Genomic DNA, 14,906 nt, shown 5'->3' on the forward strand with positions numbered 1-14,906 from the left:
AAACCACTTCCCAAGAGAATCTATAAATAAAAGGGTACTGTGTTACCTTATTCCAAAATACCTGACTTGAGAAGGAAGATCTGTTGACATTTTTTTCCTAAGAAACTCTCTACCATGAAGATTTACCTTTTTTTCTTTATTCTGCTCTTCTTTGGGGTCACAATTTTACCAGGTAACATGGAAATGTTTATGGAGGTATTTATACTATTAAATTTGAGGAGACAGCAGATAATTGTTACTTGTTAAAAGTATGACAATGCTATATGGATCAGAGGATCATTACACTAAATTGGTGTGGTTCTGAATCAGACCCTGAAACAGAAAAGGGCCATAGTGGGAAAACTGGGGAAATATCAGTAAAGTCTGTAGTTTCGTGAATAGTATTGCACTGATGTTAATTCTTAGTTTTGATAAATGTAGCATGTTTATGTGAGATTTTAACACCAGAGAAAGCTGGTTGAAGAGAATATGGGACTTTATTCTCTTGTAACTCTTCTGTAAATCTAAAATTACTTCAAAATAAGAAGTTAGAAAAAAGAACATAAGATCATTACATTAGTCCCACAACTTTCATCTAGTCGTAATCATTTAGAATCTACTCTGTCTTGATGGGGGAAAAATATTCTTTACCACCATCAAGTGGTAAGGGATAGATAACTCAATGTTATAGAGAAACCTACTTACCTTTTCCTTCTCTTTAGCCTATGTCAATGGACTATTTTTTTCTTCTCTTTTCTTTTTTTTGTGGGGGGAATTATATGGTTAGGGCCTAGGAGACAGAATAAATGAATAAATACAAGATAATTTCTGGTCATGTGCTATAAAGAAAACAAAACTGAAATGTGCAAGTGCTATAAGGAGAACAAAACGAGATTGTACAAGAGTGTTTTACCAGGGAGAAGGGGAAGTGAACGGCTGGAGGGAAGGATTTCCTGGATTGTGACTACCCTAGAAAAGGGAGCAGGAAGTCCCGGACCCAGAGACCCAGTCTTTTCTCTTGGGCTGTTTCTAGTCTAGGTCCTGAGGCCTGTGGTGGGCTTCTCTACCCACTCCTCGCAGAGCTGGGAGGGCTGGGATGCTTGAAAATCCAGTCCTGGCCTTGGCTTGGATCACTGCCTCCTCGCTTCCCTTTCCTAACCCTTCTCCTTCCATCTTAGGGCAAGCAAGTAAGAACACTTAGTATTTTCTTCTTGTTACTACAGACAAATCGTGTCCATTGATAGACTTCTTTAAGCATTTCTGGTGATACTTTTCTCTTCCCACTCAGACAGTTACAAAATGAAAAGGTATCTACACAAGAGTCCTAAATTTTCTATGTAGGGAAATTTCCATTCAAGTAACTTAGCTTCTTCCTTTTCTAGAGGTTATAAATCCCCAGAATATTTAGAGAGAAGGGATAGTGCTTCATCTTCCCCTTTCTCTCACTTTATCAGCCAAATATAAAAATATCATTGGCAACCATCACTTTTCTTCGATCTAGCATGCACTTTCTATATCAGACAGAATGGTGGTGTGAGGTCAAGGTAGCCGTGTTTTTCTTTCCTGATTCCAAGGAAGTATAATGGTAGTCAAAGGAATAAAATATCAGGGAAGTGAAAATAAAAGTAAATTGTGAGTTGAAGATTTATTTTAGAAAACATCTTGCCCAGTTCTAGTTTAGACAGTTCATAGGACTATTCGTATTATTTAGAGAAATTCCCTAGTAAGTCAGATGCTAGATGAATGAAGTGCCATGATAGAACAATGGAAGAAGGAATTACTTTCCCAAAAGTGGTCAAAAGAGACTTCAGAGAGAAGATAGTATTTGAACAATTTACACTACATACAATTGGCTTGTGACAGCATCACTAGACCAGTGGTTCTCCATGGGGATGGGGGTATTTTTCTCCCACCAGGGACATTAGACAATGTTTCGGAGACCTTTTTGTTAGTAAGAACTGGAGTTATTCGCATGTTGTAGGTAGAGGCCAGGGATACTGTTAAACCTACTACAAGGCACAAGACAGCTCCCATAACAAAGAATTGTCCAACCCAAATGTCAAAGGGCCGGGATTAAGAAACCCTATTCTAGAACCTGGCATATAGCTTGACAAAGTAGACAATAGATATTAATTGAATAAGTAAATGGATGTGTACAAAGATGAATATTGTTGGTCCAAAGACACAGACTTGGGGGGACACTCACATTTAGAGGTCAGAAGGAGGAGAAAGAAGACAAGAATAACTTAGAGCTGAAATAGGACAAGGAAAGAATAAGAAAAGGAGCAAGATCATTTCGAAGAGGAATATTGGACAACAGTGTCAAATGTGACAGAGCTCTTGGCTGAAGTGAGTATAACTCAAGTTTCTATTAATAAGAAATTGCAGATAGGTTTGAAAATAGTAACTCCCCAGATTTGTCCTAGATGATAGCATCACTAGAGCAGTGGTATAAGTAATGCTTTTTAAAAGTTAATTTTAAAACTGTGCTAGCAACTGCTTTTCTTCTGTGCTTTTGTTTCTTTATTTGTATCGTATTTGGTATTGCTTCAGGTATATACTGAGATGAGAACTAATGGTCATAGGAGAGCTAGGTTTTATAGGTTACCTATGCCAACAACACGGATAATGTATCTGAGTCTATGGATTCAGTATTAGGTATCACTACTCATCACTTCTCAGCTGCTGGAAATGTAGATAGATTGGGTGGAAGGGTCTGGCCTTTAAAGGGACTGATTGGAACACCAAATCCCAATTCATGACAGAAGCCAATGGCAAAATTTATTTACTTTCACATCACAAATATGACAAGAGTTGAATCTGCCCTTTGGTCAACAACTTGCCAAACTTAGAATTCTCCCATAATGGTTCCCCTTAATCTCATCATATGAGGAGGTTGATGATTTACCAAAAGCTATGCATATACAAAAAAAAATAAAAAAAAAAAAAAGAGTCCAAAGCAAACAATTTCTGAAAACACAGGGACCAGGGCATAATTTGAAACAAAATAATCAAAAACTCTTTGACTTGGAAGGGCTCTTACAGCCCAGCAGCCCAACCTCCCTCATACACCACCCCCGGCCCAGTATCTCCAATGCTCCTAAATAATAAACTTACACTGAATTTAATCTCCAAGCTACAGGACAAAACATGCATCTCTTCTTAAAGCTTTGGCCATTACAAAGTCATTTGTTGTATTGTGCCAAATTTTGTACTTCTTAAAATGTGCAAACTATAGTTCCAGTTTTGCTCTTCTGGACGTGGAAAATGCAAATATCTTTTTCTACATGACAGCCTTTCCTATATTGTCAGAAGGTCAATGATGACAGCTACAAATTCCTCACTCATTCTTTCATGATTGATGAGAAGATGAATTGGAAATAGTATTGGCAAACTTTTTCTAGAATTGAGCCACATAATAAATATTTTAGGCTTTTCGAACCATATGATCTGAACTGTCCTTACAGTATAGAAGCAACTGAAGGCAATATGTAAATAAATGTTTGTGGTTATGTGCCAATAAAATTTTATTTACAAAAAAAGGTTGTGGGCTGCATTTGGCTCAGTAATTCTTGTTTGCCGATCCCTAATTCAGAATACCTATGGCACAAAAATAGCTTAGGATAAATTCTTCTTAAATGGCTATTCTTTCAGAAATTTTGTAGCAGAAGAAGAAAAGATAGCACTGGAAATTTTACAGATCACCTAATGGCCAACAATGACCACACCTTTCAGTCAACTCCATTTCTTCTGCTTTTTAATCAGTGCTAGCATCACACACGTTTGTCTAAATTAAAGCCTTTCTTTGGGGGAGTAAATCCCTAAATTTCAAAGGGAGTTTTGGAAATTCAGAAACATTGTCAAGCATGACCTATCTCTCAACATTTTAAAAACCTAAAATCAAGCTGCAATGAATATCTTTTGAAGTAAAGAAATCACAGAGCACAACATTCTATCTAAACAATGCTTGTGAAAGAAGAAAGGTGCAGCCCAAATGCATCTAGATAATTCTAAAGATCAAGCTTGACAGAAGATAAATTCTGAGCACTTTTTTTTACTGTTGATTTTGGGGATCATGGCTGATTTCTGTCCAATTCCTTATAAGGAAACGAGGAGGTGCATCCAACTTAAGCCTGAGACACTTTCTGATTTCTGGGATTTATCTTGCAACAAGGGACAGTAAAGCTGCTTAAAATTCCCCTGGTAGGTGAAGATTTTCACAATCATAAATTAAGGAGAGAATTTTTCTTTTGTTCCATTCTATTATTTTTCTTCTTGGACTTTCTCCTTTTAAAACCTGAAAATGTCATAGCTAGATCGCTAATTCCAGTCATTATTTCCTTTTTACAGCCAAAAAGAAATATCCCCATTATGGTAGCGTGGATATGAGGAGAGAGTGCATAAGGGGTAATGGTCGATGTAAACTTGAGTGCCATGAAAATGAAGTTAGGATTGCCTCCTGCATAAGACCTGGAACTCACTGCTGCTTGCAGAACTAAGAATGAGAGAAGAAAAGAAAGAGACAATACTCCAAGGACAGAGGACTGATGTTACTAAGACTTATCAGCACATCCTTCAAAGTCAATGTGTCTCTGTAACATGTAATGAGTTAAATAAAATTTAATATTATCTCTTGAACCATTCAGAAGTGGTTCTATGTCACACACCTATCTGGTGCCTTTACACTGTATTTCTTTCTTAATCCCTTGGTACCAGATGTACATGCAATTTATTCTATGGAATTCCTCAGGAGCCACCCAAAGTTCTATAGATAGTTGACATGATATGGTAGGAAACCATAGTTCAAAAAATGGGAGAAGCATAATCTGAGATTCAAGCCTCTGATAGAAATGTGCTTGATTATTTTATTAGACACAGCTCTATAGATTACTCCATGAAAAACAATATACATCCACTAGGCTTGGGAGAGACTAGATATGGATGATGAAGCTTCTCCTCATGATGAGACAATGACCAGAGTATAAGAACAGAAGAGTAGAGGAAAATCACATGCAGCTAAAATTTCTATTTTTACTTATTATTTAATAGAGAAAATGTGTATCAGGAACCAGAAGAGAGATTAAAAGCAGAAGAGAAGAATTTAAGGATGGAGAAGAAACTATACATAACTAATTTTGACCAAAGAAGCCAGAAACTATAGCTCATACTCAGCTTTTCCATTCTGAAAGAGGATCCTGTCTGAGGAGATACAATGCAAGAGGAAAGTGGAGTAACCTTCACTCTTAAGCTCCACTGTCCTTCAGTTCCTCTTACCACTTCCTCTGAGGACCCACAGTGTTCTTTCTGACAACACTCTGCACATCTGTACAATACAGTTTCCATTCAACAATGCTAATTCTGTGGCTTTTATGACTTTAGAAATACAATTTAGCCATTTATATTCATTCAAAATTCTTTTTAAAAACTACCATTACTACTAATAAAATAATAAAACAATCAAAAACCACCTCCCACCGCAGCTCACTCCCACCCTTGCATACAAGACCAGATCTGTACTCAGGAAGAGATGAGAAACCAAAGAATTTCCAGGAACTGACTATTCCCTTCATCTTTTTATTATAACATCTCTGTGAATCTGTTCCATTTTCCAAACACAGATATGAAATCTAAGGACCTATGTGCATACTAAGTATTATCTATAAGAGTAACATGCATGGTGAAATATATTTTCCCTATTTAGACAAAATTGCTAGATATATTTTCATCACAAAAGGCTGTTTAGTTTTTATTGCTCTATTTTAATAAACATATGAATTTCTATTATGAAACAGTTCTTTGCTGAGCACACATTGGAGCCTTACATGCATTTATCTTTCACACATTCTAATAACTTAAAATAGACTTTGCTTAATGCACCCCTTTGAAATACAAGTATATTCAAAAGTATTTTTACAATATTCATTTATAACAGGGTTTCTCAGTCTCAGTATTTTTCGTACTTTGGGCCAGATATTTCTTTGTTGTGGGGGGCTCTCCTATGCATTATTGGATGTTTGCATCATCCCTGACCCCTAGTCCCTGGACACCAATAGCACACAGCCTCCGCACTCATTTGTGAACTCGAAAATGTCTACACACGTTGCCAAGTGTCCCTTGGTGGAGAAAAACTGTCCCCATTTGAGAACCACTGATTAGTAATGCTGAACATGCATTCTTATAGAAATTAAAAAATACAAATGGAAACGCAATTGAAAAATCAGTAGTGTTTTCAGGTAGTAAATAATATTTTTCTATGTCTTATGAGAGCAACTATTTGAAATTTTCAGATATAACATATGGGTTGTAGTGGATGTAATAATGGCCCTAGCTAAAAAAAAGGAGTCAACCTTTAGGGCAACAAATATCTCAGTGATGCTTATAAGCAGATGAATAAAATTAAATACTTGAGATTAAAGTTTGATTATTATTTATCCTACATATACAGGCTGAACAATCATTGTATCAACACCTATAAAGTGGAATTCAGGATGCTAATCTACCATTAATATGGGGAAAATAAGAATCAGTCTTTTTAGTGGCCCCTAAAAAGTGGTGGCTTGCATGAGGGCATCTAGAAGACACTGAGACATCTCTGCACATGTACTAGCCTGCACTAAGAGCACTGGTAGACTTTCATGTTTGACAGAAGGAAACCAAAACTATCAAAATCTCTGAGCTGGTCTTTTTTGTGTAGTCCACTGTAAATCCTTAGCACTCAGCCCAAAGGACAAATGCAGCATACTTGACTGGAGTGTAAACATATATGCAACAACTATGAAATTAGTATCCTTCCCTAGAATAATCTTTCAACTGACATCAAGACTAAAGATTCCAGATGCTTTGCCCTTAGAGAGAGATAGAGGTATTATTTAGTTATTCTTATTGCCCACAGAATTTGCATGTGTCTAACTCTGTAATTAATTAACAAAATAAAGAAAGGAAAGGGAAAAAAAGCAAATTTCTATAAATGGGAAGATTCCCAGGCAACTTTCTTTCTCATATTCTGTAACTTTCAGTACATGTATTGTTAAAAGAGCTAGATAATGTAAAGTTAAACTAGTTAGCTTTATAAAACTGATAGCTTCACACTTTGCCCTCCCTTGACCTACAATCTAAATTTCTGTAATACTAGGTATTTCCCTTCACTTTCAGTTTTTGGTGGGCCTAAATTACTGGTGACCCTGATGAAATAGAGAGCAACATGGATATTTTTGCCATTATTTGGTAGTTCAATACTCACATGAATCAATTAACAGATTTATATTAGAAAGCAGAATTGAGGGATAGCAGCATCAAATTCCAGCATAGATAAGGAGGAGAAGAATTAGAATCTACCTAACACTAGGCATTCAAACCCAACATATTTCAGGATTTATTTCATCTCAAATGTCCTTGAAAAAGAACAAAATCCAATTCCAATTAGCAATTTGTTTGTTTAGGCAACATGTCATTTATGGTTTACTTCTTCCCAGGCATGGTTTCATGGGTTTTGGATTTGGAGATTAAAAAAAAAAAAAGCAAAAAAAAAAAAAAAACGACAGCTCCTGTCTTAAGGAACTGGTATTTATTGATCACAAACTGAGCTTTAAGTACTACCTAATTTGATAGAGTTCAAAATAAGATATGGGACCTGCTCCCAAGAAGATCAACATCAATTAAAAATTCTGTCAACACACAAGTTACACACTGCATTCAATACCCTCTCCCTCATTTATTTACCCATTCAATAAATTATTGAGCACCTCCTATGTGTCAGTCTTAGTATAATATGTTTAAGATATATTAATAAACAAAAGAGATGATATTCCCTGTCTTTATAGAGTTCACATCCTAGTAGGTAGAGATAGACATAAGCAATAAACTAATAAATAAGCAAAGTATGCAGTATGTAAGAATGCCATCAGTGTTACAGAAAAGCAATCAAAAGAATTATGGGGTCCAAAAATGTTGGTACGCTGTAGTAATTTTAAATACAAATTTCCAGAATTACCCTTATTAAGAGGGTAACATTTGAGCAAAGAGTTGAAAGGAGTGGTCACACAGATATCTAGGGCAAGAGTAATACAGCAAGTACAAAGGCACTAAGGTCAAAGCATACCTGAGATTTGTAAGGAATTCCAGGCAGGCCAAGGTGGTTAGAGAAGAAGGACTCATGGGGAGAAATTACTGGGAGACGAGGTCAGGGAGGAAATGTGTCAACAGATTACCCAGGCCTTTCTAGGTGCTAGAAATTACCTTTTATTCTGAGAGAAATCCAGAGAGTTTTAAGCAGAGGGGAGACCTGATTGAATTTGGTTTTATAAAGATTTCTCTGAAGGGCTTTCATGAGTTAGGAGACTTAAAATAATATAGGTGATGATTTATGGTAGCTCAGTCCAGGGCGGTAACAATTAAGGCAATGAGAAAATAGTAGGATTCTGGATATCTTAGAGGTACAGCCAACCAGTTTTCATGAGAGATTTAATTTGGACTATGAGACAAACAGAAGAGTCAAGAATGACTCCAAGATTTTTGACCTAAACAATTGGAAAGATAGAGATAGAGGAGACAGGAGGTGGAACAAGTTTGGGTAGGAAGATTAGTTCAATCTGTGACATGTGAGGTTTGAGAAATCTAATAGATTTTCCAAGTGGTAATGTGGAAAATGCAATTAGAAAATAAGTGTGGCTGTAAGAATCCTTTAAGTTGGCAAAAGGGGATGACCTCTTATGCCCAAATTGAGGGATTAGCTTTACATCACAGCATGAAGATGTCTCCAGCAATAGGAGGAATACAGAATAACAGGAGTGGGTGCTGACAGGAAAGTTAATATGGCAGTGAAAAGCTGTGGTAGGTCTCATGATTTTTCAGTTGGATCACTGGAAGCAAGATCATTAGATGACAGTGAAGATCGAGAAGGAGGCTTTGGGTTTGTGAGAAGAGAAGACAATTTGTGAAAAAGTCTTCAAGGAGAGCAGGAGATTTGATAGACTATTAATATTCTTTACCTATTTCCTTCCTCTTCCTTCCCTCACTTGTTGCTGATTTTTCTTCTTTTAAATTGACACATATGACTTTGCATTTTTGTGAAGTTAAAAAAGATAAAAAATGTCAGCCATTTCCTATGGCTCTTCTTAGGAAATACAAATATTCTCAAGTTTCTCTTATCCTAGAAATAATCCTCCCTTAGACCTTGTTTATTTTTCTTTGAGCTACTTTCTAGTCTGTCATCTTCTGCTCTTCACTACACTTGAAAAGTAGCCAAGACCCATGGTCACTATGTCTATTGATTCTTATCCACTCTTGCCCCATACATTCACCCACATCAGTTCACTGAAATGCCTCTTGCCAATGTTATAAATGTTTCCTAAAAGTAAACCTAAAGGCCCATTTTAGTCCTTCGTCTTGCTGGACTTCTGAACGCTTGCTGGAGTTAACCACTATTTTCACAATTATCAATTGACTTCTTGTTTTTGACAGTCTCTTAAATTCCTGTGGCCTCCAGTGTTATATCTTTCAATCCCTTTTCTTCTTGTTTTGTATACTTTGCTTAAATCATCTTGCTCACTCTCATGACTTCTGCTATCATCATTTTCCTCAACCTTCCCCCCAAACTCCACCTCTATTTCTTACTACCTATGGAACTAATTCACCCGGAGGGCCTCCAAATTCTTTAATCCTGGTATGTTAAAAAGTTCCCCACAAAGTTTGAAGTCTGTTCCTTTTATTCTTTGTTTCACTAATTGCTATCATCAACCACAAAGTCTTAAAGGCTAAAACACTTGGTATCATCCTTCTCACTTCCATTACCCCCAGCCCAAAAGTTACTAAATTGGATTGCTTCTAAATCAGAAATATCTCCCAAATTCACTTTACCCTGTTTATTTTCAAGCCCCATTGCCTTAATCCTCTTTCTCCTTATTTATTATTTATACTGTTGCAACAATCTTCCCTATAGCCTTCTTGCTATACAGTTTTCTCTAAACTCTTTATTAAGGTAAAATGGAACTTAAAATCTCTTTAGTTTCACCAATCTATTCATTATAATATTCAAACTTCTTAGCATCATAAGGCCTTTTGTCACCTGTTCCCAATTTCCCTTTCCTGTATTTTCTGCCATGACTTTACTCCATGCCCATATCACTTCAGTTATGCTAAAAAGTTATTCCATTCTGAATAGATCTCAAATTTTTTCAAAAGAAGCTATGTTCAGGTCATTTCCTTTAGCTTGGAATGCCTTCCCCTTAATTCCTTGAAAATACATTAGTAGCTTTTCAAGGCCCGATCAGTAATCTCCTCAGGGAAGCAATTATGCATACTCTTGCTTTGGAATCCAATACACCCACCTTTGAATCCTCCCTATCTCCTACACCCCCTGAAATCTTCTACGACATTCTTAACTTCAGTTTGTGGGTGAAATGAGAAGGGTTATTGCTGTCTCATAAGGTTATTGGAGGATTATTCAAATTATAAATATAACTTGATTAGCAAAGAAACTGAAACACTGTGGACCCTTAATAAAAGATGACCATTAGCAGTGGTTGTAATGGTAGTAATAACAGGAGCTATTATAGTAACAGAAAAAGACTTTTCCAAGAGAAAGTTAAAGCTCTTTATTTTGTCTGGTGAGGATATTTTGTTTATATCTCAGAATTGCCTTTAATGTGATATTATATATATTTTTCCATTTCTATGTCATCATCTCTCATCAAATATCAATTGTTTTTTGGGGGGAGGATGCCTTAATTATTTTATTCATTTTTGTGCCTGAAGCCAGCAGAGTGCCTTACTAAATGCGTGTTGTATGAATCAAGAGAGAGACCAAAATCCTTACTTAATAGTTAAAGTGGGGAGAATTTAGTGTGTTAAAACACTGTTATTTTAATTGGCCACAATTCTATAATTCATTCATATGAATAACAATGAAAACTTTACTGATTATGGGTCACAAAATATTTCCACATCCCTCATTTCATTTGATTGGCACATCACCGTCTGAAGTAGATGATTATTATTAAACACATTTTACAGTTGAGGACACTAATTTAGGGTGTAAGTTATTTGCTCAGTTGATGAGAGATTGTATTAAAGCTCAGAAAGTTTTTTTGGTGTATAACACCAGTTAGGTTCCTATCTATGATAACATTGTCAGTCAACTTGTCAGTTACGTAACGTATTTATTGAGCATGTTATTTACCTTTCAAACATTTTACTACATGCTGAAAATAAATTGAAGAACAAGGCAGACAGCAGGCCTAGCCTAATGAAGCTTTAAGATTGGTAGTTTGTGCTTTCACTGTAACAAGCATAGACACTAGTAACAATGCTTTACCTGATGTCAGGTTTAAGTGTGAATCCCAAAGGGAGGTAAAGGCAAAGGGGATGAGAATAGACTGTTTTTACAACTTCTTGGTTGACACTATCAGAGATTACATATTGTATCTCATTCATCTTTTAAAATTTCACAAAACTTAATACCTTTAAAAATTCACAAACACCCATTGGGTTAAACCACTTGTCCAGTGTTGCACAGCCAATAAATAGAATATCCAGGACTGACACTTAGTACTGTCTGACTCTAAGAGGTCATACCCTTCCAACTATATCATACAAACTTCCAGTTGACCCATGGATTGTTCCCACCTTCATCTTAAGTCCGAACCAGCAAGAGCAGACATCCCCCCAAAACTGCTTCCTCCTGCTCTCAACATCTGCCTCTCTATCTGCAGGGAGCATTGCAAAGTGGGGGAAGAAATTACCTGCAGGGAAGTTATTTTCTAGGAAACGGGAGATGTAGATCACACGTTTCTTTTGGGAGGATGAAGAACCCTACGGAACTGGGGAAAACTCAAATTGAATAAACTCTATGGAAGGTACTGAGTTTTTAACCCTTGTTTCTATAAAACAGTGGCTCCCCTGTATCTGCATGCAGTCCTCGTTGCAGGTTGCTATCCACAGTGCACCTTGTCTGTATTTGTGGTCCTTCACTTTAGCATAGACTCCCAGGAATCTTTCTGGAATATATTCCCTGGTAGAAGCCCAAACCAGTGTTTGCATTTCCTACTTTGCATCAAAATTAGTTACCTTGGGCCTCATTTTTCCAGGGATGCCTAAAATGTGCAGAAGTATAACTGGGTGAAAAATGCCTGGCACATAGCAAGTGTCCTGAAGTATGTGTTAATCAATCAATATAAAAATACAGAAATCTCACCATTCAAATTAGCACAGAGGAGGAAATGATACTCCTATTGGATATACAACATTTTCCATAATATTATTTTGGCATTTGCCATATTTTCTTCTATTGTATTTGTTTGTACATCTTTCTTAATATGAACCAAATCCCTTGATTAATTTCTGTGTGCCTCAAAGCCTGAAACACTTAAGAAATGCTAAATTAACATGACGAATGAAATCAAACTTTCTTAAAACTTAACCTATTATTACTGAAAATTTTTAATATTTATAGTACAAAAACTCGAAACAATAATAGGTATTCTCATCTCCACAGAATAAAATAGTAGAGGACAGTTTGTTTTGCTATATGCAGTATATCTTTGTATTATGTTGGACTTTACATGCTTCCTTGCATATACTCAATGTATTTGTGTTCAGGATAAAAGAATAAACCATGTTAAAGCACTCTTCTTAAAAAGACAATGTTCAGCTAATGTTGCTTGCTCCAGACCCCACAAACTCAACTTATCAATGATGCAGATCTGGGGTTCAACCAGCCCAAGTACCTATGCACAACAATATCTGGAGAGTTTCTTTAACATGGAATTTAATGAATATGATCTAAAAATGTGTTAAAATACTGTTAACAATTTTTCTACGCTTAACTGTATTTTAGGCTATGCATTTATGTTGACACATTTACATAAAATTAACTGTAAAGAAACACACAGATGTTTCAATATTTATGACCATTTCCCCTTCATTCAATACTTGGTAAAACCTCTTCACCAGGAATAACTAAGAAAGTTCTCTGCTCTTACACATCATTGATAACTTGTCTTAGGCCCTGGCAATCTCTTTACAGTTGTCCATGTTGTTCTCCAATGAAAAACAATAGGAAGGTTCTTTTTAGTTGTGAAAGTTTCATCTTTTTCTATGCATTTGCTCAAATTTGCTTATAACTTTAATGCTATTCCTATTTCATCAACAAAAAGACTGGCTGCTTGCCTTTTTTATTACAATGAGAAGGGAGTCTGCCTGTTTACTCAAACAGCCACTCTGCCTTCAAACCCAAGAGCTTATGTATTCAGCCAGATGTTCTTGTCTCCTTACCCAGGTACTTCAAAAAGCTGTACCCACTGAACTGCAGTAAATAAATGAGTTTATTCAGCTTTCACATTGAGAATGGTAATGGCCTGATGGAAGAATAAGCTAATATTAGATAATCTTACTCTGTGCTATTACTATCAAACCTTCCCCCGGGTAGTATTTCCTGCCCAATATCATATAAATTATCATGTTTTTGAGTATACATTTTGTCTCAATCATCTGCCCCTTTGGTGTTATCTTAAAATAAAGATAATACATCCCATAGTGGACATGGGCTATTTCATTTAGCACAATATTCTGCACAAAGAAGGAATTTTAAAAATTATTCAATGAAATTCTTGACAATCATGTATGGGATTGTTTGTATAGACTAAGAAGAAATGTGTATTTGAGAAAGTGTGAACATTATACATGGAGGGATATTTTTGTATATATATACAAAAATTATTAAAAATTCTTTGATTATTTCCAATTGATTTTTAAACTTGTCCATAAAAATTACTCACAGATACTATAAACTAATATGTTTTAATGATCTCATGATTATCTTCACTGAAATATCAAGTTTCTTTCTACCTTACCTAGCTAGCTTAATAGCATCATCTTCAACCCTATCTCTCAAAAGTGAACACTAAAAAATGTTTTTTGCTATTCTTTTAAATCTCCATGATTGGTACTGAGTCTCTTTAAGTTTCACTTCCTTCTTTTTTATACTATCTTCATTAAGTATCAAAAAGTTAGTACATTCATTAGTCTTCTCTAGTTTCTGTTTGGTTCTTAACCTAACTCCTGAAGAATACTAGATACTCATATAAATGCCATATTGAGTTGAAATGAAAAACCTTTGTAAACTTCAGTTAGTTTCTTTCCCGACAATTGGATTGTAACAGCTAATACTATATCATTTTAATCTAAATTAAATTCAATTCCTTGTCCAAATTTTAATGAAACTATTTTGGGTTTTTTTTTTCCTGGCACACATACATATACAATCTAGTATTAAAAATACATTTGTGATAGATACCTTCCTGATATTCTTTCACTAAGATAGGTGGAATGATTTGCCCATGATATGATAAAATTTGAAAAAACATACACCTGATTCCAAAGTCTCTTTTCTATTGGGTGCAGTTCAGTTGAAACATTAAAAAGAATAAACCTTAAAGTAACAAAAGTATTTGCCTCAATTTACTACAACTTAACATATGAACACAAAGCTGTGAGTCTGGAATCTTGTAACATCCTTCTTTGAATTGTCACAGATGATTCACAAGAAATTAGAAGACTAATTTGGGGTTCCTGTTTTTACTAAATACTTAACTCGCAACCAAACTGTATTTGTTTGTGCATATCTAACGTAGTTTACTTTTATCAACAAATGTCTCTATCAGTAAGTATTTGCATGCCTACTGTGTTCTCATAATTAGGCTATAATTGGTAGGTTCTAACAAAAAGTCAGAAGAAATTACATCTATCATATAGGGGTTTATATTTTGGCTGCAAGACTAAAAGTAACACATCAAATATTTGTAAAAATATATAATTAAGTACTAAATTGTGTTATGCTATTCATTCATTAAGTGTTACTATAGGTTGGCAAAAGCGACAGATCCATTTGTTCTAGTATAGAAACAAAATTTCAATTAAGACTAAGTTCTGGA

The 14,906-nt window shown here is 35.4% G+C and overlaps 1 protein-coding gene across 1 annotated transcript; it reads left to right on the forward strand.

Moving 5' to 3' along the window:
* The first annotated feature begins 114 nt into the window (after positions 1-114).
* LOC119540674 (beta-defensin 110-like) lies at positions 115-4,478 on the forward strand. The gene is made up of 2 exons (XM_037844674.1): positions 115-172; positions 4,330-4,478. Exons 1-2 carry the CDS (start codon positions 115-117, stop codon positions 4,476-4,478), a joined length of 207 nt encoding a protein of 68 aa, XP_037700602.1.
* The last annotated feature ends 10,428 nt before the right edge of the window (positions 4,479-14,906 follow it).

The sequence above is a fragment of the Choloepus didactylus genome, chromosome 7 (assembly GCF_015220235.1).
Source record: "Choloepus didactylus isolate mChoDid1 chromosome 7, mChoDid1.pri, whole genome shotgun sequence".
Lineage (NCBI taxonomy): Eukaryota > Metazoa > Chordata > Mammalia > Pilosa > Megalonychidae > Choloepus > Choloepus didactylus.

What these genes read in the sequence shown, in the direction of transcription:
- LOC119540674 (XM_037844674.1), top strand. Translation starts at nt 115, where the DNA reads ATGAAGATTTACCTTTTTTTCTTTATTCTGCTCTTCTTTGGGGTCACA. An exon ending in TGGGGTCACAATTTTACCAG is followed by an intron (nt 173 to 4,329) that starts GTAACATGGAAA and finishes TCCTTTTTACAG; the next exon opens with CCAAAAAGAAATATCCCCAT.